Source organism: Vipera ursinii (genome assembly GCF_947247035.1).
Source record: "Vipera ursinii genome assembly, chromosome: 3".
In the NCBI taxonomy this organism is placed as follows: Eukaryota; Metazoa; Chordata; class Lepidosauria; order Squamata; family Viperidae; genus Vipera; species Vipera ursinii.
In genome coordinates this window covers 183,542,512-183,568,582 of record NC_139516.1, presented here as the reverse complement: position 1 = coordinate 183,568,582, position 26,071 = coordinate 183,542,512, and the positions used below count along the sequence as shown (strand labels likewise).

The following is a 26,071-nucleotide window of genomic DNA, read 5'->3' as shown; positions in this document are numbered from 1 at the left end:
GGTGCGTAGGATGAGGCGGCAGCAGAGGCACAGGTCCAGCACCGGGGAGGCCACCAGCCTGGCTGACACAGGTGAGCACAAGGAAGGAGTCCACATGGACTCCGCAGAACCCACCTCCCACTCCTTGTCTTCACTTACCTACTTGAGATGGTGTAGTTGGGCAGCAGGGAGGGGTGCAAAGTTCCTGCCAACTCTCTTTGCTGTAGGCAACTTGCCTGTGCAAAGTTTGCTGGCCTGGTCTTTTGGCGCGCTCAGCAGCATTTCCAATAGGGAAATAGTAGCACAACTTGTGCAAAAGCTTTGTGTGTGTGTGTGTGTGTGTGTGTGTGTGTGCAAAAAAAAGTGCTGGAACGCCTTTCTGAGCGTTCTATGAGAAAAAAAGCCCTGTCTATGAGTATATTGTATATAATTTGATGATGCTGACATTGAGCATATATGTTTCTAGGATGACAATCATGATGGAGAATCTGAGTGCTGAAGTGTTTCTTTTTAATTATTGCTATAAGCTTAACCTAAATATAATCTATTACTACAAAAATCATAAAGACATGGATAATATTAAATTGTACTGTACTGATATTTTCAAAACTCAAAACTTTCTTTTGTACTGGATAGAATAATAGTTCTTACAGTGAAATGTGTTTAAGGAAATGGCATTCCATTTCAGATAGTTAACTTTTTTAAAATGGTAAAATTCTGTACTTGTCAGCTGATTGAAATAACTCTTCTGTTGTTACTTTTTAATATGGTATTGGAATATATTAGGAAAGATACAAATATTACATTTTAATATCCCTGTCTGCTTCTCTTTATATTAGTAAACTTTGGTTTGAGGTTCCTAGTTTTGATACTTAACTATTAAAATACTTAATGATATTTAATAATCTTAAATTATACTCTGGATTTGTAGAATCATTATTTAATTGTATATTTTTATATGTAAGGTTCCATACTTCTTTGTCATTTAAGTTGCAATTTTGCTTGAAGGGATATTATTTTGGAAAATTGAAATATTTTTCAACTTTATTTATTCTTCCAGGTACTTGTGGAAAAAAACACACGAGAGAATCACTTAAGTTCAACAATTAGGACATATATAAACTTTCTTAAACTTTCTAATGAAGGATGACTACTCCATATGTTCCTGTTCCAATTCCTATAGGAAATTCTACTAGTTTTACGATAAATAGAAACCAAAGAAGATCATCTCTTGGAAGTATTTCAGCATGTTCAGATTCTCCAAAGGGACAGTTAAAAGAATCAGCTAAAAGTAACTTTAAAAAAATGAGTGTTCCCGATGAGATTGGTACTACTTCATGTCCTTGCAATAGTCCACTTGTAAGGACTAAAATGCTAGGTATAAATACCTCTATGGAATATTATATTCAACCATTGGAAACAACTGAGCAAAACACCAACTTGGAGAACTGGGAAGATCGACCCGCTACTCCTACAATACTTGGTTATGAAGTAATGGAAGAGAGAGCAAAATTCACTGTAAGTTGTAATATTTTTCTTTTTCATTTAATCACTGACATTTTCCAAATATGAATATAGCTTCCCAGCTGTATGGGACAGCAGTTCTTGTTTTCTAATGATTTTTAAATTGCTTGCATTTGCTTGCATTTAAACTGCTGCATTTGTAGACCATTTATTGGTTTCAGCATAATTCTTAAATATCTTATGTAATGTAGTGTGGTCTGGACCGTGAGGGAACAGCTGACAACGGAGACTCAGTAACTCAGCTTTATTTCAGTTCCGAACAAGACAAACCCAGAGCCCTTTTAGAGCCCCTTAAATACTCTAGCCGGTGCGCTCTTGACCAATCCCCGCATTGGAATATCCCGCCGAATGCTGGTCAGCCAATCCGAGTGCATGCCGGCGCCACCTGCTGTTGCCAGTGGCCGAGCTGTCAAATTACCTCAACTATGTACACAACACCCCTTCCCCCAAAATAAGAACAATAAACACATAATAACCTGACACTGCCGAAGTGTGTGACTTCTTGATCGCCTTCCACCCCTTGACCTCACGACCTTACATAGTCTTCCAGATATGCCGGTGCTTTGTGAGTCCTGCAAGAACGCCTTATAGGCTGCTCATACCTGGCAGGCGTCAGGCCTGATCTATGCCCCAACTGTCCTCGTAAGCTAGGTTAAAAGGTTGTCCACCCTGGCCCAGTGTCTCTGGGACTGGTTCCATGTCCGTAATGGCCTCTTGCCTCTTCTGCCTACTTGCCAAAGTTTGAGGAGCAGGAAGATAAACATCAGGGGCTCTTAGTGGTGTTGGAGTGACCGGAGGCAATGGTGGTGATTGGAGGGCTAGGGCTTGCTCACATTGCTGGTTTTCCAGGGCCCGCTTCCTTAGTTGGTCGATGTGCCTTCTGACCTGGCAGCCCCCTTCCCCCTCTATAATGTATGATAATGGTCCAGTTTTATCAACCACCACCCCTTGAGCCCAAATGTCCCAAGAGCCATAGTTCCTGGCCCACACTAGTTCGCCAATGTCAAACTCCCTGGTGGGGGTGGGCTGCTCCACCTCAGCAGCCATTCTATCAGGGTGCAGTCTGTCCAACTTGATAATGAGACACCGTCCCCAATGCAGCTCAGCAGGGCTCTTGCCAGTGGCTGTGCATGGTGTGGAGTGTTGTGCTAGCAAGAATTGAGCCAATCTTTGGTGCCAATCACTGGTGATGATGCGTCTCAAGGCATCCTTGGTTGTTCTCACCATTCTTTCTGCAAGGCCATTGGTCGACGGGTGGAAGGGGCGGATGTGACGTGCCTAATCAAGTTGGCCCTGTTGAAAGCCTGGAAATCAGCAGATTTGAATTGTGGGCCATTGTCAGAGACTAACACATCCAGCAGACCATGCGTAGCAAAGAGCCCCCTTAGCACCTGTACAGTTTTGGCTGTGGTCATGCTCTTAACTGGAACCACCTCCAACCATTTCGAATACTGTCCACTACCACTAGGAATAGCTGACCTTGGAAAGGCCCCGCATAATCTATGTGGACCCTAGACCATGGAGTGTGTGTTGACTCCCATTTATGCACAGGAGCATGTGGTTGTTCTGGCTGGGATCTCTGACACTGGTAGCAACCCGCTATTTGTTCCTCTATTGCTTTGTCCAGGCCTGGCCACCACAAATAACTTCGTGCCAATGCCTTCATCCTCACGATGCCAGGGTGCCCTTCTTGTAGTGCTTCCAGGACTCTGTTCCTTAGTTTGTCAGGGATCACGACCCTGCTTCCCCATAACAGGCATCCTTTATGGGAAGACAGTTCGTGCCTTCTCGTGAAGTACGCCTGGAACTCAGATCCCGAGCTCTTCTCCTGCCACCCAGATGCTACCCAAGCTAACACCCTGCTTAGGACTTTATCTGCTGCTGTACTGACAGCAATGACTTTAGCTTGGAGACAGCATTCAGGGAGTTCCTGGATGGCTAAGATATGACCTGCCGGTGCCAGGTCTGGCTCACCTACTGCTAGAGGCAATCTGCTTAACCCATCTGCATGGCACATTTCCTTCCCTGGTTTGTATACCAATCTATATGTATAGGCAGAGAGAAACACGGATCATCTTAAAATCCTGGGAGACAGAATTTGTGATGTTGCTTTGTCTGTTGTAAATAATCCTAACAAGGGCTTGTGATCAGTAAAGATGGTGAACTCTCTACCATATAGGTAATCATGGAATTTCTTTACACCTGCAACTAGGGCCAAGGCCTCCTTATCAATCTGGGCGTAATTCCTTTCAGCTTTTGAGAGTGTCCTGGAATAGAAAGCAATTGGCTTTGGTTCTCCATTTTCCTCTAAATGACTTAGTACTGCGCCCACACCATAAGGAGAGGCATCGCATGCTAAACAGATGGGCTTCTTTTCAATGAAATGAGTTACTGCTGAATTGCTGGACAGCAATTGCTTAAGGCTCTTAAAACTTTTGTCATGTATAGTGGACCACTTCCAAGGGGTTTTCTTGTCCAGTAACCTATGTAATGGCTCTGCAATAGTTGCCTTGTGGGGCAAAAATGAATGATAAAAGTTAAGCAGCCCTAGAAAAGCCTGCAGTTCTGCCTTGTTTTTAGGAGTAGGAGCCATCTTAATTGCTCTTACCTTGGAGTCGGTGGGGTGGATGCCCTGTGCATCTACCCTGAATCCTAGGAACTCCGTGGAAGCCACTCCAATATTGCATTTTTCCTTCTTAAGTTTGAGGCCAGCAGCATAGAATCTACTTAATACAGCCTGCAGCCTATCTGCTAAAACTTCCTCCCCAGCAATTAAAACGTCATCAAAATACAGACACACTCCAGGAATACCCTTCAGTGTCCTTTCCATTACCTTTTGGAATATCTCAGGAGTTACGGAGATGCCAAACTGTAAGCGGTTCACTCTGAAGGCTCCTCTGTGTGTCACTGTAGTTTGAATGTCAGCTATTTCGCGGGCAACTGGAATTTGCTGGTACACCTGCGCCAAGTCGAGCTTTGCAAAGATGTCACCTGACTGTATTGCCGAGAGGACGTGTTTCACCGATGGGACCGGGTAAGCATGCGGATTTAAGGCCCAGTTTACCGTGGCCTTGTAATCTGTGCATATTCTTATTTCCCCATTTGGTTTAATAGGGTGACAATGGGGGTTTCCCAGTCTCCCCCCTCCACGGGCTCCAAGATTTCCTGTTTCACTAGCTTTTCTAGTTTGCTCTCAATTTTGTGTTTGAGAGTGAACGGAACCCTCCTAGCCTTGATTCTTACCGGCAGGACATCGGGTCTTAATTTTAACTTAATGGGGGCCCCCCGTGTATTTTCCCAGTTTGCCATCGAACACGTCTGCAAATTTTTTGCAGACAGATTCGAGGCTTCCGGACTGGATGGTATTAACTCCCCCAAGCCAAATGCCCAGGGCATCGAACCAGTCCAGCCCCACCAAATTAGTCCTCTTGCCCTCTGTTACTAATACATCTAAGTGACCCAGGAACCCCTTATAGCCTAGTAATAATGTGGCCTGTCCCTTCATTTTAATTGGGGTGTGTTGGAAATCTGCTAATTTAATTTGGGTTGGTTCCAAGGGAATCCGCCGCCTGCTTTGGCCACAAATGAATAAATATGTCTCATAAGATATTATTGAGACAGATGAACCCGAATCCACTTCCATTTTGCAAGGAATTCCTTGCAAACGGATCTCAATTTTGATTTTTGGCTTAAGCAGCTAGTGGATTGTTGACTGGCACACCACTTCCATACTTTCTACAATTGTTTGTGACAGGGTCCCAGGGGGCTCAGTGCCGGGGAATGGCGGGTTATCTGTACCTGCTGGCGATGAGTCAAGTTCGTTCAGGTTGTCGCGGTTGCAGCAGACGGCTCATATGTGCCCAGTTTTACTGCAAAACTGGCACTTCGTGCTGCAGAACCGGCAGGACGCTCTTGGATGACTGCCGCCGCAGCTGGCACATCTTAGGTCATTGTCACTGGAACTGTAGCTGGGGTATCTTGAGTTTTTGTTGGCTGTCCCCGGTTTCTTTTGGTTCACACCGTTGTCACGTCAGACTTTGAATTTCTCAAGCCTTTGTAGTATGGCATCGATTTCTACCTTAGTTTCGGGTTCTTAGCCTCTGCCGTCCACAACGCTCTCCTGGTGGACAAATCCACTGGAGTTGTTGCCGGGTCAGAGTGTATTCTTTTGGTTGATTGTCTCCTGGGCCATTGTTTCATCAATGACTTCTGACAGGTTCAGAGTTGGCTTAGAGATTATCTTTTGCTGAAGCCGCTCATCACTCAATCCAAAGACGATTCGATCTCGAATCTGGTCTTCTAGATCGGGAAATCTACACATGCGAGCGGCTTGCCGTATCGCCGCGACGAAGTCAGTCGATGATTCACCGGGGAACTGGTTCTGCTGGATGAACTGCAGCCACCAGAAAAGTTCAGACCTCTTCGGCATGAAATGTTGGCTCAGTTTGTTGGCGAGGTCGGCGTATGATAAGGTTGTGACAGGATCTGGGTTACACAATCCGATGGCTATATCGTAAACGGCCGGACTGTTGAGGCACAGCAAAGCCGCCACCTTCATGCGCTCTTCTGTTATTCGGTTTACCAGGAGGTAGCCTTCGATCTGACCTAAATGCGACTCCCAGTGATCAGGGTAGCGGATATCGAACTCGCGGATGTGTCATGCTGTCCCGGTCCTGGATACTGCTTCAGCGGGAAGGAATTTTTTCCTGGAAGAGTTTTCTCTTTCCATCTTTCCAGTGACTCAGCTAGTGCTTCAGCTCAGCATGAAGCAGTATCTATCCCACCTTCGTCGCCACTGTAATGTAGTGTGGTCTGGACCATGAGGGAACAGCTGACAACGGAGACTCAGTAACTCAGCTTTATTTCAGTTCTGAGCAAGACAAACCTGGAGCCCTTTTAGAGCCCCTTAAATACTCTAGCCGGTGCGCTCTTGACCAATCCCCACGTTGGAATATCCCGCCGAATGCTGCTCAGCTAATCCGAGCGCATGCCGGCGCCACCTGCTGTTGCCGGTGGCCGAGCTGTGAAATTACCTCAACTATGTACACAACATCTTACTTAGGTTTGTATATTTTGTATATTTTAATTCTGTTCAGTTTTACATACATAATTTTCAAGATAATTTGCAACCTTATTTCCCTTGGAATCAGCCTCACTGAATGCATTTTTGAATAGGCAGAACTTTTTTTTGTTGCCATCTTTATTCGCAAATATAATAAAATAAATAAAATAAAAGCTACATTTTGAAAAAAAATCTAATGTATGTTGATGGAATAGCACTCCAATCTTGCCTCATTCAACACAAGAATATCTTTTAGAATTCAGGAATGGATAAGGTGTAAAAACATAACTTGAGTAATAATTAAGAAGTTATCTAGCAGATCCTAGCAACACTTTTTAAAAATGGAAGAATATAAGAATTTGTTAGTTTACTTATTAGATAATTATCAACTAATTTCCTATACAATTTGAGTAATCATACATGAGTGCTATATTTTTTTACTTATGTTGCAAAGATTCATTGGAAATTATTTTCATTCATTGTGCAAATAAATAATCCCAACCATATACCCCTGGAAATAAAGGCTACCGTTAGAAATCCTTCAGATTAAATATACTGTAGTTTAAATAAATTGTACCTGTATATGATTTGCAGCAATCTTATATGTTTATGAAATCATTTTTTAAAAGTACTGGCTGAAACCATTAATTAGTTCATCTTCGCTAGTAGAAACCACGTCTATCCTGAACTTGTATGAAAAAGTTTTTTAGAGTTCTGTAAACTTTGCCACATCTGTTAATGGTTGTTTGGTTCCGTAAACAAAGAATGGTTATGTGAACTATTCAATAATTACAGTGAAATATGAGAAGCCTGCTACACATGCTGTTTCCTGAAGCAATTTTAATAAGGTTTTGTCTTGTTTGTTTTTAACAGGTTTACAAAATACTTGTGAAGAAAAACCCAGAAGAAAACTGGGTAGTTTTCAGAAGGTATACAGACTTCTCCAGGCTCAATGACAAGGTATATGCATTTAAACAGGACAATCAGTAATTAATATTACAAATTTATTCCTGTGTTTCATAAATTACTTTGAAAAGTTAAAAATAAAAATGAACACATATGAAAATCAACATAAAATATTGCATGAAAGTATGTCTAATATTTGCCATAATGACAATATATAATTGATTGCATTGCTTATTTGTAAAGATATATTCTATATAATGTGGTTGGATGAGAGACAAGAACGTATGAGTCAACACTGTAGGCACTTTCAGCTTTTGTACCTAACTGTAAGCTGTTGTTCAAAATTAAAGCAAAAATTCACAGTATCTGTTTAAAAATGTAGCATTTTGCAGTTACAGTTTTTCTAGAGATAGCTATGTAGTATGCCCAGTGCTCTTTTCAAATGTTTCCAGTTATAGAAAAATGCTAATGGTACTGCATAAAATACAAATAACATTTTTTTTGTAATTAGCAACAATGCTTGTATTTTGATTGCTGAATAATCTCGTGTTTAGGTTATGTATAAGTAATGCAAACTCCCAAGCACATTGCACTGATACTGAATGTATTTGTGGAAATGAGCTCTCTCAGTTCTATGTAATGAGTTAAATGAAATTGAAGTTTGCAGCCTTCAAGGAGAATAAATGTGGATAGGAGTCCTCAATAATTTGCCTGACATGTTTACTGTTGAACTGAATTTCTATTTCAACAGTTCACATACAATTATGAAAGGATGTGAAAGAAAGTGACTGATTTATAATAGTTTCTATATTTTTAATAGGCATATCACAGGTAGGCTGCAAATATGTGGAAACTGCTACTATAGATGGTAAAAAGAAAGTTTTTGCAGCGTAGATATGGTAATTTTAATTTTAAATAACTAAAGATAGGTAGCTTCCTTCAATATATATACAGTATTCAAAAGATGATCACTGAGTATAATAAAGTAGAATATAAAAAGTTGTATAATTTGGAGAGTGCCACTTTGGGAAATGTTGCTAATGTAATGTTAATGTTGCTAAAGTACTGTAATGTTAATACAAATCTGAAATGCAAAGTGCTTTTTAGCTATCATTGCTAAACTGCTATAACTCTTCTTGTGGGGGGGCATGTGCATGCATGTATGAAGGTTCTTCAGTCTTCTTTTCTGATGACTGACTGGATAAAAAACTTCCTGCAGTTTTTTTGGCAAGATCTTTGAAAATGGCTTGTCATCCTTCTTTTTCTAGTACTGAGACAGTGACTAGCCCACTAGCCAGTGACTAGCTGGCTTCATGCCTAAAACTCCCAGTTTTTACCCTGGTGTCTTACTTAAAGGTAAAGGTAAAGGTTCCCCTGCACATGCATGCTAGTCGTTTCCAACTCTAGCGGCTGGTGCTCATCTCCGTTTCAAAGCCGAAGAGCCAGCGCTTGTCCGAGGACGTCTCCGTGGTCATGTGGCTGGCATGACTAGATGCCAAAGGCGCACAGAACACTGTTACCTTCCCACCGTAGTGGTCCCTATTTTTCTACTTGCATTTTTACGTGCTTTCGAACTGCTAGGTTGGCAGAAGCTGGGACGAGTAACAGGCACTCACTCTGTTACGCGGCATTCTGGATTTGACCCACCAGACTGCCGACCATCTGATCGACAAGCTTAGCGCCCTAACCCACTGAGCCACCACGTCCCTTTTAGGTGTCTTACTTACATACTTACTTATTTATTGCTTATTTATATCCCACCTTTATTATTTTTATAAATAACTTGAGGCATCTACCATACTTAATACTCCTTCCTCCTCCATAACCATCTTATGAGGTGGTTGAGCTGTGAGATAGTGGCCAGCCTAAAGTCACCCAGCTGGGTTTCATGCCTAAGGGAGGACTAGAACTCACAGATTCCTGGCTTCTAGCCTGATGCCTTAACCATTAGATCAAAATGGTTCTTTATAACTCTGTGAATATAATGTTACTATTCCCTCTTATCTACAGAAATTATAACCTTCTGATATATATTTCCAGCTGAAAGATATGTTTCCTGGTTTTCGACTGGCATTGCCCCCGAAGCGTTGGTTCAAGGATAATTATAATCCTGACTTCCTAGAAGACAGACAGCTAGGACTCCAAGCATTTCTGCAGAATTTAGTAGCTCACAAAGACATTACCAACTGGTATGTAATTTTTTTAAAACTATACTCAACATAGCAGATGTTGCAGCTCTCATTTTCCTCATTTAAATGGTACTGTTGCTTTTCCAGAGGGTGTAAATAATTTTCTTCTGTAAACCAAGTATTTAATAAGACAAGAAGAATTTAACAATGCATTACATTTTAAATAATTCTGACACTGCAGGGTTCAATTTCAGAGGCTTTATTCTTTTTTAATAATAGAGATTGAGAATAGTGATTGGATAAAAAGACTAGAATGGATAAAAGATATAAAGCTGTACCTTTTGTATTCTTGCTGAATATTTCAATACAGAAGCAGGGAATGTGTGAATGACTGAATGAGAGATAGAATAGTAGTGACAAAAATAGACACCACTTGGTAGACAACTGTCAGCTCTGCTACATAGGCACTTGATTTGGATACTCTTAGAGCATATTTGTTGTCTATCCCAGATGTTTCACCCTTTAATATTGTAGCTGCACAAACTTCTTTCAGAATATTTTTGTAAAATATTTACAAATATTTATTTATTTTTAGCTTTATTTTTGCTTAACCATGGCTTGTTGAATAGCTGTATTTTCATAGTGTGCTAAAACAAAACCAAATTAGACAGACACACTATGACTTAGTTAAATCTATGAACTTGGCTGATTTTGTGGGTATTAAATATGATTTTTCTTTTAATAATACCTCAAGTATCTGGGGAAAAAATCAATAATAATTAAAAATGCGGATTTCACTTCTAAGGAGTAAATAAACACAACAATAGATGAAGGCATTGTTGATTAGCTATTTGGCTTCCAAATATATCAAGACAATTCTTAATCATGAACGCATGTTCCTCTTTATATTTTTCTGGTATGCATGAAATATAGTGAAACATACTGTACTGATTCTACAGTAGTGTATGAGAAATATTTCTGTGTGATAAAGATAGTTAAAATTTTATTAGTGAGTTTTTCTTGTTATTTTAAATGTTAATAAGCACATTATTTCCCATTATTTTCTTTTTTTCTCAATTCTATTTGTATCTGGATCTTTGTTGTAAAAGAAGACTGAGAAAAGCTTTACTAAAGACATAATGTTACTGTATATTATATTATAGCCCTAATAACCTCTGTCCACCACACTCCTCAGTGCTCAGCCTCAGAGAAATAAATCCCATGAGATTCAATGGGAATACTCCCAGATTAGCACAAAACTCTAGCCTCCATTCACTATGTTACTAAGACCATATAAACAAGAATTTATTAAAATTGTTTCTAGTCATTCTTTCTATATTTAATAGGAATGTTCAAAATCATGGACATATCACAGGATACACGCTACTTCTAAGGACTGAAGTTATTCAAATCATTGCCCTTTGTGAATATTCAAAACTGAAGAAAACTTAAATGTATATATTTGACACTAGTATTATCATTTTTGTCTTCTTCCTTCTCCTTCTTTTCCTCAGTCTATCAATATTAATTGCTTGATGCAGTTTTTTTCTGTTTTCAGCATAGTTAGTGACCCAGATATGGAACAAGAATAAATGGTTTTTTTACTGCTATAATAACTGCAACTTTCTGTAGAAGACACATAAGTAATAACTAAGAATGGTTGCTACTATCTTATTATTGAAGAATTAAAGGCATATTGCTTATTAACTGATCCTGACAGGCTCAAGATTGACTCAGCCTTTCATCCTTCTGAAGTCAGTAAAATGAGGACCCAGATTGTGGGGAGCGCAATGCTGACATTGTAAATCTAGCTAGACACTGCTGTAAAGCAGTATGGGGTGGTATATAAGTCTAAGGGTGATTGCTATTAAATTGTAATCTCAATATAGTAGTTTGTAACAGCTCTCAGGTGCCTTAAAACCTAAAACTTACGTTCTCTTTCTTGATGTTCTGCTACAAAATCTCAAATCAACCAGATTTTAGCCAGTTTGTTGACCAGCCCATTCCACTATATGGTTAGATTACCGGTACACAAAATATGATTTAACTAAAGTAGCTAGCTACATTATATCTTTTTTCAAACAACAGCTAGTTGGTTCTCTGTACTAAGGCTTGAAAGCAAAAGTTCTCTGTGCGTTTTTTTCCTATTTATCTTGCACCTAGAAGGATACTGTCATCTGAGGTCTATTTTCAAATGAGGTTGTGAGAAGTTACAAAATTGCATATTTAAGTCGCATTTTTTCTTAATGAAAGCTTTGCTTATATACATAGGATGACTACTATTATACAGGCTATAAAAAGTCTACACTTTGTTATCATACTTTGATATTGGCTAGTTAATATTTAGTTTGATAGCTCTGTATTTTTGGAACAGTTCTTTTAACTTGACAATTCATTCTGAATGTGTTACAAAACAAGTAAAGTCCGGGACAAGTTGGACAATAGCAAGCAGCAGTACTTCATAAAATAAACATAAAATACTCACTGCAACATAATTATGTTTAGAAAAGGTGACCTTTTCTAAAAGTATCAGATGAAGAAAAAGAGTGTTGTTTCCATTTTTCTAGGTAGATTTTAGTACCATATTATTTCTCCTTTTCTCTGCCTTACCAAAGTGTAAACTGACAATCTACAATAGGATCCTACAAGTTGATTTTTTTTTATTTTCTTTTGGTGTGGTAATATAAAGTTGCCTCTAAGATGACTAAATCGAATGAATGAATGAATGAATGAATGAATGAATGAATGAATGAATGAATGAATGAATGATAAAATAAAATAAAGGACTTTTGTAACTTCTTGATAGGAATTTTGTGATGACAACAGTCAGTATTCTGGGTTTTACTTTGCAGTGTTAGAACTATTACCTGTAATGGGGTTTTGGGGGTTTTTTTTAAAGCAATTTCATTTTTAAGAAAACCTAAACAACAATTTATTTCTAAAAATATATTAGCTAAGATATAGAATAGATATACTGAAATGAATGTCTTCACTCGCATTTCTTACAATGGGAGGTTTTTTTCCATTTTGATAGTATTTCATGCTGTAGACACAGCTATTTACAGATTTGATTGAAATCTAAGGATAGACTTCTTAAAAGAAATAATTCTACAAATTGGGTTATGTAGCAATCTGTTGGAAAAAATGTGGACTCATACTTATCTATAACTGCTGATAATTTACAAGATAATGTAGTCCATAAATTGAACAAAAAGGCAGGAAGAAAAAGTTGGGTGTATCAAGTAAGCCATTTATAGCATACCAGTTCCTTAAATGGTGTTGATTATCTTAAATTCAAATTACACATGGTTTGTGCTCAAGGAAAATGAGTGTAACTGAACTATTAATTTTACTTTTATCTTGAACCACCTTTTCAAAACATGTCACTCTTTTTAATAACAGTATTCTTACTAACTAGAGGGAAAATTATATTCAAACCTTTGCCTCTAATTATGTTTGCATCTGTCTTTATAAATTTTAATAATGCAGCTAATTCCTATTTGGGGAAGCATTACTGTACAACATTGGCATATTCCCAGTAGACACTCCATATTGTCCTGTATTTTTGTTATCAGTTGCTCTTATTTTCCATTGTTTTCAAAGCCTTGCAGTAAGGGAGTTTCTTTGTTTGGATGACCCACCAGGACCCTTTGATAGCCTTGAGGAGAGCAGGGTAAGTGCAATGGAAGAATTTGTTTTTAGAAGAGAAGATATTAATTGCACAGTGACCTAAGTTTTATCACTTAGTGCCTTTATTGTGAATAGCAGCAACTTTTTGTTCTTTTTCTAACTATAAATTAAACATGGTCATCGTGTAGCAAAATAGTTCAAATGAATAATCTATGGACTGTATGCGAACAGAGCTGGTAACCAAAATGCAAGGAGATGAATGTAGCAAAAAAAACAGGAGAGGGGAAAAAGAATTTGGGAAACATAAAAATTACTACACAGAGATTCCTCAGCTTTGTTCATGCCATGTGTATGTTCTCTTTTATTGTATTTATATTTAGATGTGATTTATTTGTTTGTTTATAGGCTTTTAAAATTATTTCAGTCATGATGTGCAATTGAATGGGGTTTAATGTTACATATCCTGTTTCCCACCCTGTATATAATTCTAGAATATAATTCTAGAATACTGAGCCAAATATGAAATATTATAAAAATCTATTTCAGGTAGTTGATATATTTGCCTTATCAACAATTTCCTTATTTAAATTATTTTACTTGTTATTGTAATAAGAGATAAAAGTATATGTTCATATTTTTGTGAATGTATTATTGTCACTAATTTTTTGACATGGTACGAATAGTATTTTGAGAATTCATAAAATTGCTACCATTAAGCAAAAGGGATATAGAATAATTTATAGCTTGGGACCATTTCCAGCAAATATAATTGAAGCAGCTTAGTGCTTGACATTGACACATTACAGAAATTTTCTCTGTTCTTTTGAACTCTATACTGTATTTTGTATTTATAACTATCACTATGGATTTCATTTTTAAATCTTTATTTAATATGGATTTAATGACAATCTTAAAAAATAATAACTTTGCATAGGGCTATTGATGCTCATTTGGACTTTTTTAAAAAAAAGATTGAACCTAATTATATCCAATACCAACTTCCAAATATTTTTAACTGTAGCGTATAAATAGTTTTGTCAGAAGTGTTTTGCAATTGAAGAACTGGGAGCATATATCTAACAACTTCAGTAGTTAACCAAAAAGGCTAAAATGCCAAATGAGATATCCTACCAAATTAATATTTTCTGGCGCCATATAGATGATAAATTATGAACTGTAAACTTCTCACTGTTAACTATAGGTTTGCTTTTAAGAGAACAATTGTTCATTGGTCAGTGCTTCGTTATTCACTACACTAAACAGTTCTTTCTATACACATAACGTTTTGCTCTAAGGGAAGAATGCTGCACTTCAGAGCTGTATTTATATACACTGAAAATGCAGAACCCCCATACTATATTTGTCACATATGGATGATAAATGGGAGTCCAACAAAAATTATTTGGTTATCTAAACCAAAGTATATCATTTAAGTATATAATTTACTTCACAGAATGGCGGGTATAAAAGAAAGGAAAAGGCATTCTCAAGTCTAACTTCATAAAGACATATCTATACAGTTCTCAAAAACATTGTTTGCCTTTGTCATCTTGCATCTTCTGCATCTTTAATTTCCAGCTCTAACTTCCTGATTCATACACTGATGATTTTTTATCCAAGGATTAATCAGACCAGCCCTAATTAGCAGCTGAGTATAGACAAGATCAGTTAGGTGGTATAACCTGGTGAGGCTACCAGTGGGCTTAACATTCATGTCAGAGACATTTGAGCATCCTCTTGAGTTTCTTGTTTTTTTATTGTGGTTAAGATATACAAATAAAACAGGTTTCCATAATTACTCTTTCAAAATCTGAATAGTGTGTGTACACATACATACCCTCTAGGTTTATTTACTTTAATAAGGTATAGCCCATCTCAGTTTTGATTTTTATCCTTAAATAGAGATGTTTGAGGCAGTTACACAATCTTGTTATCCTTTTTGATGAAATTAACTGATCAAATCAAAGGTTTGTCCAAAAGGCTACTGCTAAGCTTGTAAGCCGCCCTGAGTCTTCGGAGAAGGGCGGGATATAAATGGAATTAAAATATAAATAAAAATATAAAATATAATAATTTTGCAGGTTATTAGTTTTCTAACTAAATGTACAGGAATATCAGTATAACATTCTAGATATAGCATGTTGTAGCATTTAGTGTGCCTTGTACAGTATAAAGAATTTAGTTTAGTTAAATCATCAGATTTAACTTATATTCCATTAAAATTACTACCAAGAATAAGTCTTGGTAGTCAGTGCTACAAATTTATATCCTATTGCTGTAATGGAAGATTCATAATTCTGCAATATGTGAGCAGAAAACCTGGAAGGTTTTCCATTATAGATTTGCCCAATAATTAGGGAATGATAGCTTAATTACATTATTACTATCTCAGAGTATTTATGTTCAATAAAGGGAAATCAAATCCAAGTGATATTAATTGTGTACATGTAAAAATAATACATAACTGTTCATAGAAGAGTAAGCCAATGTCTGTGTGTTGTTTTTTACAAAAAAAACCCCTTAATTTCAAATTTTTAAATTTTCTTCCAGGCTTTTTGTGAAACTTTGGAAGAAACAAACTACCGGCTTCAAAAGGAACTTAATGAAAAACAAAAAGAGGTGGATACTCTGAAAAAGTTGTTAAATGAAAAAGAATTGTACATAAATGAAATGGAAAAAAGACTTGGGTAAGACTGAAATAAAGCTACTCACCACAAATATCATTATCATAGCTAGTGATATGAATCTAATGCTTTAGGATTTCTGAATACTTCCTTGTATTTATTTATTTTTCAAAATTCTATAACTGCCCAACTCACAAACAAATGACTCTTGGTGGCCTACAATAAAGTTAAAAAACAATAGTTCACAAATAACAGTTATAAATATTGTTGTTGTTAGTTGCGAAGTCGTGTCCGACCCATCGCGACCCTATGGACAATGTTCCTCCAGGCTTTCCTGTCCTCTGCCATCTTCTGGGCTCCATTTAAGCTCACGCCTACTGCTTCAGTGACTCCATCCAGCCACCTCATTCTCTGTCGTCCCCTTCTTCTATTGCCCTCAATCTTTCCCAGCATTAGGCTCTTCTCCAGTGAGTCCTTCCTCCTCATTAGGTGGCCAAAGTATTTGAGTTTTAGCTTCAGGATCTGGCCTTCTAAAGAGCAGTCAGGGTTGATCTCCTCTAGGACTGACCGGTTTGATCGCCTTGCAGTCCAAGGGACTCGCAGGAGTCTTCTCCAGCACCAGAGTTCAAAGGCCTCAATTCTTTTGCGCTCAGCCTTTCTTATGGTCCAACTTTCACTGCCATACATTGCAACTGGGAAGACCATAGCCTTGACTATACGCACTTTTGTTGACAGGGTGATGTCTCTGCTTTTTAGTGTGCTGTCTAGATTTGCCATGGCTTTCCTCCCCAGGAGCAAGCGTCTTTTAATTTCTTGGCTGCAGTCCCCATCTGCAGTGATCTTGGAGCCCAGGAAAATAAAATCTGTCACTACCTCCATTTCTTCCCCATCTATTTGCCAGGAATTGAGAGGGCCGGATGCCATGATCTTGGTTTTCTTAATGTTTAGTTTCAACCCAACTTTTGCACTCTCCTTCTTCACTCGCAACAAGAGACTCTTCAGTTCCTCTTCACTTTCTGCCATTATATAAATATTAAAAGGATTAAAAACTATAAAACACAGCTAAACAAAAATCAACAAAGGGATATTAATAATAACAGAGACATCTTACTATGGTCAGTTCCCCAGGGGCCCCCAAAAGACAGGAAATACTTGAAGAGATTGTAATAAAAAATGAAATTTTAAGTTTTCTCTCTATGCACCAAGAACATGTATAAGACTTTATGATACAACCTGTATCATGTCTCAACTTCTTTTTGAAAAAGAGAATGGGAAAATTGCAACAGAGCTTGCAGTCTCTTTGGGGGGGGCGGGGAATTAAGTATTCAGAGGTGGAATGCTTTTCTGGCAAAGGTCATTTTCAGGATTAAATATTCTGCTTATATTAAATAATTTCAGAAATATTCAATTTGATAATCCCAGACACAAGATAAATGGTATCAGAGATGATTTTATCTTCAGTGAACATTATTCAGCATATATTCAGTATGTAATGTTAATGGTTGTAATAATAAGGAAAATTACTGCTTTGTTCTATCAATAGAAAGCTGCATTTTAAAAGAATTAGCGAAATGTAATTATTCCTAGAAAATTCTTCTAAGGCTGCAGTTTTATCCCCGGTTTCTAGGGGCAAACTCCACTGAATGCAGTGATTCTTTTAAATACATGCGCATAGTTTTCCCCAACGAAGAAAGCTTTTCCCCAGAGACATTTTTTATAATAATTTCCAGCTAAAATAAAAGACCTGCCTTGATTTTGTTACAGGGACTTAAATTTAGTGGAAACAAAGTCTTGTAAATTGTCAGGAGAGGGAAGTGAATGCAGTGGAGAAGTGGAGTCATCCGCAACAGAGGCAGATCAAAGAACCTTGGAAGAAGACAGCCGGTAAATTATCATTCAATAATTTTATTTAAAGTTAATCTCTGAAATGCAAATCATCTGCAAGCTTAGAACAGTCCTGCAGACATTTCAGGCATTTTGCTGGAGATATTTTCCATGGGATTGTGCCTTTATATAATCCAACATAGTAAATTTTATATTACTGTCTTCATGTTTCTATATAATACCTGCATGTACTTGGGTTTTCCAATGCTTTTCTACCATTCAGAAAGTCATTGGATGAAATTGAAACTGAAAATCAATTAATTGATGCTGATAGCTCTTCTGCTGAAGAAATTGCATGCTATTATAATTTGTAGCATATGGATATTATGTAAAACATGAGCCCAGCAATTTGCAGATAGACAGTGTTCCCAAACTTGTAGTTTTAAAACATAGCACATATTAGGACTGAGTGATAGAGCTCGTTGGCTCACATCTTTATGATAAATATATTGATCTGAATCTGCAGGTCTGAAAAAGAGGATTGGAAAACCTCTTGGAGTGGGTCACTGGTAGAAAACTTTGTGCCAGAAATTGAAGTAGCCGAAGTGGCATATACTGCTGATATAGAGATGTAAGCATGACTTGTTTTGCTTTATTTTGTTTTTTAAAAAAAGATATATCTGGAAGTTGTTGAACAAAAGCAGTAGAACTGAAGATCATAGGAATGTTTACATAAATCATTCGGAATACATTTTTGACACAAGAAGAATAATCAGTGCTGCTGCTTTAATTCATTTGTTATCTAAGATATATAGATATGTGGAGAACTATATTAATATATAAAAATGGTTAAGTTTATGTTATGCCTAGAATCCTAAGTAGTGTGTATAATTTAACAGTAGATAAAAATTAAATATCAATTATCATTTGGCTTGTCACACCTGTTTGCTACTAACATGTGACCTATTTTGTATGAGCAGCTTTTGGTATCTGATTTTGCAGATTCTTTATATAGGATATAGTTTTATGCTCTGGAAATAAAATTCTGCCATCAGGCCTCAGAAACAGTATATGATCTCTCATGTTTTTAAAACAATAAATTTAAATAACTTATAAGTATGTTTTAATGCAATAAACTAGAAAAGCTTACAATACCAAAATAATATTTCAAAAATAGGAATAAGATTGGGAGGTTTTTATAATGGGAGAGGAAGAATCATAGGCAACTAACTGTATAGCCTAGGTATACTTTAGATGGTCATATACACTTGAAAATAATGTAAAAACTGATTTAATATTGTACCTGTTTTTTCTTTAAATCTTATCATAATTTTGCTATATAATGACTGCCTTAGATATATATATATATATAAACACTACCTCCTACTTTGTTACTTATGCATAAGTGTGCTGTTTAATGCCTATTCAATATGTATATGAATGATAATGGCCATTTGTTAAAGCCATACTTCTGCGCCGTTAATGAAATCTAGTTGCAGTTTGTATGAAGATACCAGGGATTCTGTAGCTTACTTACAAATTGTGTTATGCCCAACAATGCACTTTATTGTAAACAGACAACTTGTGTCAAGATCATTGGCATATGCATACGCAGAGACACACACCCATGCATACCTTTTGATCGAGGAAAGGTGAAGTGATTTGCACAATCATGTCTCTTTCTATTATGCTTGTTACACATGTTTACTGTAGTGTGGGTCAGCTTTATGGAATCTCCAAAAACTTTTACTGAGCGGCTGTTTGCGCAAAGTGCCTTTTGTCTCTTCTTCCAGTGAAAAGAAAGCAAGCTTTGTTCTTCTTTATGTCATTTACTCTTTGTTTGTCTTAATGTTGTTAGCACACAAGTCTCCATGTGCTTGGACTTTTCAATGTTCACTTTGTAATTTTGGGATATGAGGAAAAACACTCTGTAGAACTGTATAAAGCTGTCTGAGGAAAATAAAGATTTGGACATGACATTTTTGCCGTGTTTTGTGGAAAAAAATTCAAAGTAAAGGTAAAGGTTTCCTCATATTAAAGTTGGCTTCAGTGACACATGCACACATGTCACACTTGCATACTTGCCCATCAAAGTTTTATCTGTATTACTTATATTATTAAATATATTCATTGTATAAAAGTATGATACATTTTGAGTATCATACATATTTCTCAATTACTGCTTATTCCTACAGCTCCTACTACCATCTCTAAATTTATCCTTAAGGTCTCTCAATATTCAAGTCATCCTTCAGGAATTGACAAAATATAACTAATAGTTATTTTCCCCTCATTTATGAACTTCCACTGGATACAGTTCTTCCATGAATACAGAAGGGCATGGCTGGATCTAGTCCTGTATTGTATTATTACTTGGCATGTTGATATATTTTTAAATAATTCCTGTGAGTTTTTCTTAGCAAAGTCCCACCAAAATCCTAAAACAGGCCTAACCGCAAAACTTCTGATGCACCAGATATTTTATTCATATGCAGATAAGCATATGGGTGTGGTATTTCCATATACTAGGTATGAAAACTTTAATTGATATTTATTCAAGTTTCCCTACACATACAAAGGCATATAGACAGTGTCTAAATTCTGAAATCCTACTATTAAGTATTATCCAGTAGTTTTAAAATATAATTACCAGATTTAAAGTTTTTTTTTAAAAAAACAGGTATATTTTGTATAAAAGTTTATATGAGAATTTTATAGTGCTGGTTGTTTGGGTCAACAAACTAATTATTGAAAAGTTTATTTCAGGCATCTTCATACAGGAAAGATTCAAAACATGATAAATAGGAAACAGAGTTATAACCTTCACTATGCAGTATTGTTGCATAGTGAATATTGTTGACCATTTGAAGAACAGAGTAAATCTCAGATCTTACATGAATCTCTACTCCTATATTATCACTTAAGGTAAACAGACCATTGGTGAAATTAACAGCATATGCGGTACTCTCCTTCTCTTAATCTTACTTTTTCCTTTTCTCATTTCTCCTTCAAACCACCCACTTCCACCACTTCTTGGTACTACAGGTAGTCCTCAACTTACGACCACAATTAAAATGACAAAATCAGGTATGCTTTATCTTAGTAGCCGTACATTAAAAATGTCCTTTATTTGATCTTCCAAATAATTATCCAAAGACAGTAGATGTTTAGGATCAGAATAACATCATACTGGAGAGATCAATTTTATGTTCTGATTTTTGCTGCTGTAAATATTTAAAAAACACAGAGCTTTTTATATAGATTGCACTTCACAGTAATTGCCCTATGAGTTTAATTCTAGAAACATACTGTATGCCAGAGGTCATCAAACTTGGCCCTTTTATGACTTGTGGACTTCAACTCCCAGAATTCCTCAGCCAGCATGCCTGGCTGAGGAATTCTGGGAGTTGAAGTCCACAAGTCATAAAAGGGCCAAGTTTGAAGACCCCTGCTGTATGCATAGATCTTTTCTACTTTGTTCTGTATAAGCCCGTTTGTTTCTACAATGTGGACAGAAAATAGGCCATCTTTTTCCACATTCTGAACTGCATCAAAAACTTTAGCAGTGTAACTTGTGTAATTTGCAACATAAAGCTACAGTACTTTAAACATACTTTATTAAGTTTTAGAGACATATTGTCCATATAGGTTATACTTTTTATGGGCCAGCTTTGTTAACATGCTTTTAATATTCCTAGAAGACTAAAGATAGGGTTACATGAGATTCTAATTCATATTAATTATTATTCATTTAGAAAAAAGACGGCCCAAGTCTATAGTCATTTAAATGTTTTAGAACTTTAATGTCCCAAAATTCTTAAAATCAACACATGCATCCCGTGGATGGGGCTTTGCTTGTTTGCTCAGCCCGGTTTCTTGCATGCCGCGCACAAGTGCTGGTCCATGGACTGAGGGTTGAGGACCCCTGCCCAAGCCACCATCAATCATTTTTACAAAATGTTCTCATGTTATCCAGGATCCATGTTTCCCAGATTGCCAATGGTTTTTTTTTATGTTTTGTGATTATTTTGAAAAGCTAATCTTTGTTTGCTGGCAAATCTTGTTTAATGACATTATTAGTTACCAGAAAGTTCTATTTGTATGAAAAAAGACAAGACATGGTGGCTGGAAAAAAGGGGTGCTGAGGTGTCAGTATGGAGGAAAGATCTTTGTAGATTAAAATAATAATTAAGATAGTCTAATGAAAAGATGGTAAAGATGAGAATGTGGAAAGAGTTTTGAGATTTTTGAACTTTGCTGTTTGAGAAGACTCTCGGAAATAACCTGCACAACTCAGAAAACAAATCAACTCAGCATTATTGCTTGAGGCACAAATGTCCCAACTCTCATATTTTGGAGAAATCATGAGAAGATCAGCTCCCTTGAACAGTTTCTAATGTGAGAAACTGAAATGAATGAGATGAAGAGAATGATTAGTAGCAAGGTGGATGGATTTGATTGCAGTAGCAAGGAACATGTACAGAGAGCAAAATAGCAAAACAACCAGGTGGAGAACAAATCATAATAGAAAAAGGCAATGTAGTCATGAAGAATCAACACTGACTTGACAGCACCTATTCGATCAGTCAAGAAAAGATTTAAGAAAGCTTTGGAAGCATGGTAATACATAGTAAGTACTAGGAACTGTAAGTAGAATCTGCACCAAAATATTGCAGAGTGGAATGTTCTTATTTGAGTTACAAGGCAACAATGCCTTCCTGCAGGAAATAATTTCTACCGTATACCCACCCTGCTTCCTCAAATCTCTTTGCTAACCGATAGTCATTTTGTAACTGAATGTGATCATTTCATATTGCACTGAGTTTCTTGAGGTGTTCCTCTTTAAAACCCCATGCCTTCTATATTCTCACTTGCTTTCCTTCCTACATCTTACCCTATTTGCCAAAGCAAATTAGCTGAGTAGTCCTGGCATTCATTTGTTTGACTTTTCCCTCTTCACAAAAGCATGTTTGTGTAGTTTCTAGTTTTTTCATCTTTATCTCAATCTGATTTGTTTTTCCAGTTGCTTTATGCTTGATAGAAATCTTAGTATCTTCCCAAGTGTGGTTTGGTTGGTTGTTTAGGTCACATAATAATTAGCATAAGCCCCAAATTTCACTTTTAATAATAAGTAAATATATATGTTCTTCTTTTTTAGCCTTGCTGACTCTTCAAATCATCTCACTTCTTTGGAAACACCATGCTAATCATTTAGAGCAAGAATAAAATTGTTCTGCTCCTTGAGGAATTAAAAGATAGAAAGGTAATCAAGCTAATAAAAGGGAGCTGCAAAATTGGGTGTGGACCTTTCCCCATACATTTAATTCTGGGTGCTTCTCTTCACAAATCAATATTACTAAGCTTGACCCTACAGGCATTCAGTCTGAAATCTATTTCACTATGACCCAAGTCTGTTTCCTAGAGATCCCTGGGTGTCAATAACTTGGGAAGATTACAGTTGAAATAAGAAGCAATAGCCTAGGGCTGTAATTTCTAAATATTCCTTTTATATGGTGTTTAAACTAGGGGAGGTAAGAACGCCAATGTGCCAACAGAAAATATTTGTTTAAGCTTTATTTGCAATGGGGAGTAATGGAGGAATTTCAAAGCATAGGTGTACAAATGAAAAGGAAGGGTAATCTTCCTCTTTATCCTGTGACCCCTACAAAACAATTAAGTTTAGAAAAAATGTTTTCACTGCCACCAATTATTTTTTTCAGCTTGACTGCCCAGCAAGAAAAAGGATTTGCAGCATTTCAACGCTCCACTTCCTATGTGCTTTAACACTCCAAATTCCACAGAATTCCATTTTTCCCCTGTGCTGTATGCCTTTTTTACCCTCTTTTTTTAAATCAGTGCCATTGGCCAGAGCATTAACAAACTAATATTAAATGTCACTAGCAGTGTGTGCATTTGTGAGCTCTGATCTGTTCAGACAAAAAGGGATTTTACATTGGGACAACAAAATATCACACAGGCATGTCAGTTTCTTAAGTGTGTAGTTTCTTTTCCCAAATAAAATTCTATTCCCCCTTGTCTCTTCTGGAAATGATCATTTGTGCACATTCTTTCCTCTGCTTTGTTTTCTCATTGAAGACCTGGCACCCTGCCTCACTTGCCGCCATCTACCCAGTGAATTGTAAATTATTGCATTGACAGCAACTTGGAGGATCAGCAAAATGGGTTTGTTCTGTGTGATAGACTTGATCTCCCAACAGTTTGCAATATGAAAAGCTTCAATGGGCAAGATTTAAAATCAAACATAGTCCACTACCAAACTGGAAACACTATTCAAGTTAGTAACTAGGCTTGATTCCTTAAGGATTATTCTCTTTGCAAATTTGCCTTTCTAAGATACATTGCTATCATGATACAAAATTATGCTGAGCTTAGAAAGTATGCAAAGATGATCAACAAAGATGATAAAGGGTCCAGAAGGTAAATTGTCTAACAAATGATTGAGGAACCCAAGTAAATCTATCAAAGAGAAGGATCAGAGAAGACATGATAACTGTCTTCCAGTACTTCCAGTACAGTCACAAAGAAGAGTGGATTGACTTATTCTTCAAAGCACCAGAGGGCAGGACAAGAATTAATGGGTGGAACTTGTTAAAGACTGATCCAGCGTAGAAGTAAGGGGAAATTTTCTGACAGTGAAAACAATGAAAAAGCTTGCTGCCCTAAGTTCTAGGTGCTCCATCACTTGAGGTTTTCAAAAATAGACTGGACAACCATTTGACTGGGGTGGTATAAGTAGGGGATTGGACTAGAAGGACTTTGAGGTTCCTTCCAGCAGTATGATTTTAAATTCTATGTTTTGTAAATCTGCTCTTGTTTGGGATGCATATTTTGTGCAAATAGTATTTTCATAGCTGTACAAAATACTGCACACCCAGCAGAAAGCACTTCTTTAGCACATTACTAGGTTTTAAAACACATTATGTATGGTTTGTCAAAAATCTTTCCAACAGATCTTCAAAAATTGGTATCATTCTTTCATATGAAGCTATGAGAGCGTGCCCAGTCCACCTACTGAGATCTGAGAATCCCATTGGAATTGTACATTTTGCCATTCTTATGTAAATTGTTTACTGAAGTACTGTATTTTCCGGCGTATAAGACGACTGGGTGTATAAGACGACCCCCTACATTTCCTGTTAAATTATGGGGTTTGGGCTATACTCGCCGTATAAGACTACCCCTCTTCCAACGCACACCAAATAAAAATTAAAAAACATCAGATTTGATTTTAATATGGTAATTTTAAATCAAATGCTTATGACATGCTTAGTAGGAAAACTGTCACTTATAAACATAAGGCTGTTTGTCATCAAACATGTAAACATAAAATAGTGCAAGTGGATTAAACTTTTCCTAATTCACTCTAAAGCTTTCCCTGCGCAGACCAAATGGGAGATCCGATCCAGGTTTTCCAGCCAGCTCTGTCCCTAAAGTTTAAGCACCCGGCATATAAGAGGACCCCTGACTTTTGAGAAGATTTTCATGGGTTAAAAAGTTGTCTTATACACCAGAAAATACGGTATTTGTAATGTATGACTTAAGGAGGAAAGTGAAGGAGACAAAAGTGAGAGCTTTGTCCATGTTAGAATGTGGCAAGCACTCCAAGGAATGCCGGGGAATTGCAAATGACCATCAAAGAATTTCAGAAATCAAAAAAATTGGATTTGAAAGAGAATGAGATTGTTCTGACATATTTTGATACAATATCAGAGAAGGAGAGGTTGCCGGGAGGCTGCTAAATATGAACGGCAATCAAGTTGGAGAGGTGATTAATTAGAGGAAATGTTCATTTTTCCAGTCTTCAGAGACTCCCTTGACCTTAACTCTTGCCAAAAACTGTCCTTCTGAGGTGCAAAACGTGTAATCATTGAGGTAATTCACAAATAGGAAGTATTTTTTAACAAGGGACATCTTATTATTAAATACTATTTTTCATACTCAAAAAATAGATTTCTTTCAGAAAAGAGTCCTTCAGTGGCTCTGAAGAAGACATCTGGTTAACTTAAACAGTGCAGTGTTAGATGTGGAAGTGAGAATAAATCTCTGAGAGAAAGCTCAAGTCTCTTGATCAGAGAGGCAGAAAAATTTCAGTACACAAGTTCAAAAGAGTGTGTTTGAACACAATGGCCATTTCACAAAGGAACAAAAGAGATCTCGAAATCTACTGATGTGAGGGAGGTAAGTAGTGGATATGACAATTTTTTTCAATCCTTACACAACAAGATTTGGATGTTTGTTTATTGCTTAAATTTAGTATACTGGCATCCTTGCCCATGAATTAGCAAGTGCAAATTTCTACACAGGCAAATTGCTTTGGTCCTTTCAGTGTTTAATAGTGGCTTTGTCATGTGTGTATTGTTAAAACTCATTGT

General features: G+C 36.9%; 1 protein-coding gene across 1 annotated transcript; it reads left to right on the top strand.

The window, feature by feature from the left end:
• The first annotated feature begins 1,054 nt into the window (after positions 1–1,054).
• Positions 1,055–23,675, top strand: SNX16 (sorting nexin 16). The gene is made up of 10 exons (XM_083357959.1): positions 1,055–1,497; positions 7,439–7,525; positions 9,512–9,660; positions 13,204–13,273; positions 15,781–15,917; positions 17,619–17,738; positions 18,205–18,309; positions 20,724–20,765; positions 22,837–22,941; positions 23,399–23,675. Exons 1-8 carry the CDS (start codon positions 1,126–1,128, stop codon positions 20,725–20,727), a joined length of 1,044 nt encoding a protein of 347 aa, XP_083214085.1. The 5' UTR covers positions 1,055–1,125; the 3' UTR covers positions 20,728–20,765; positions 22,837–22,941; positions 23,399–23,675.
• Positions 23,676–26,071: the final 2,396 nt, after the last annotated feature.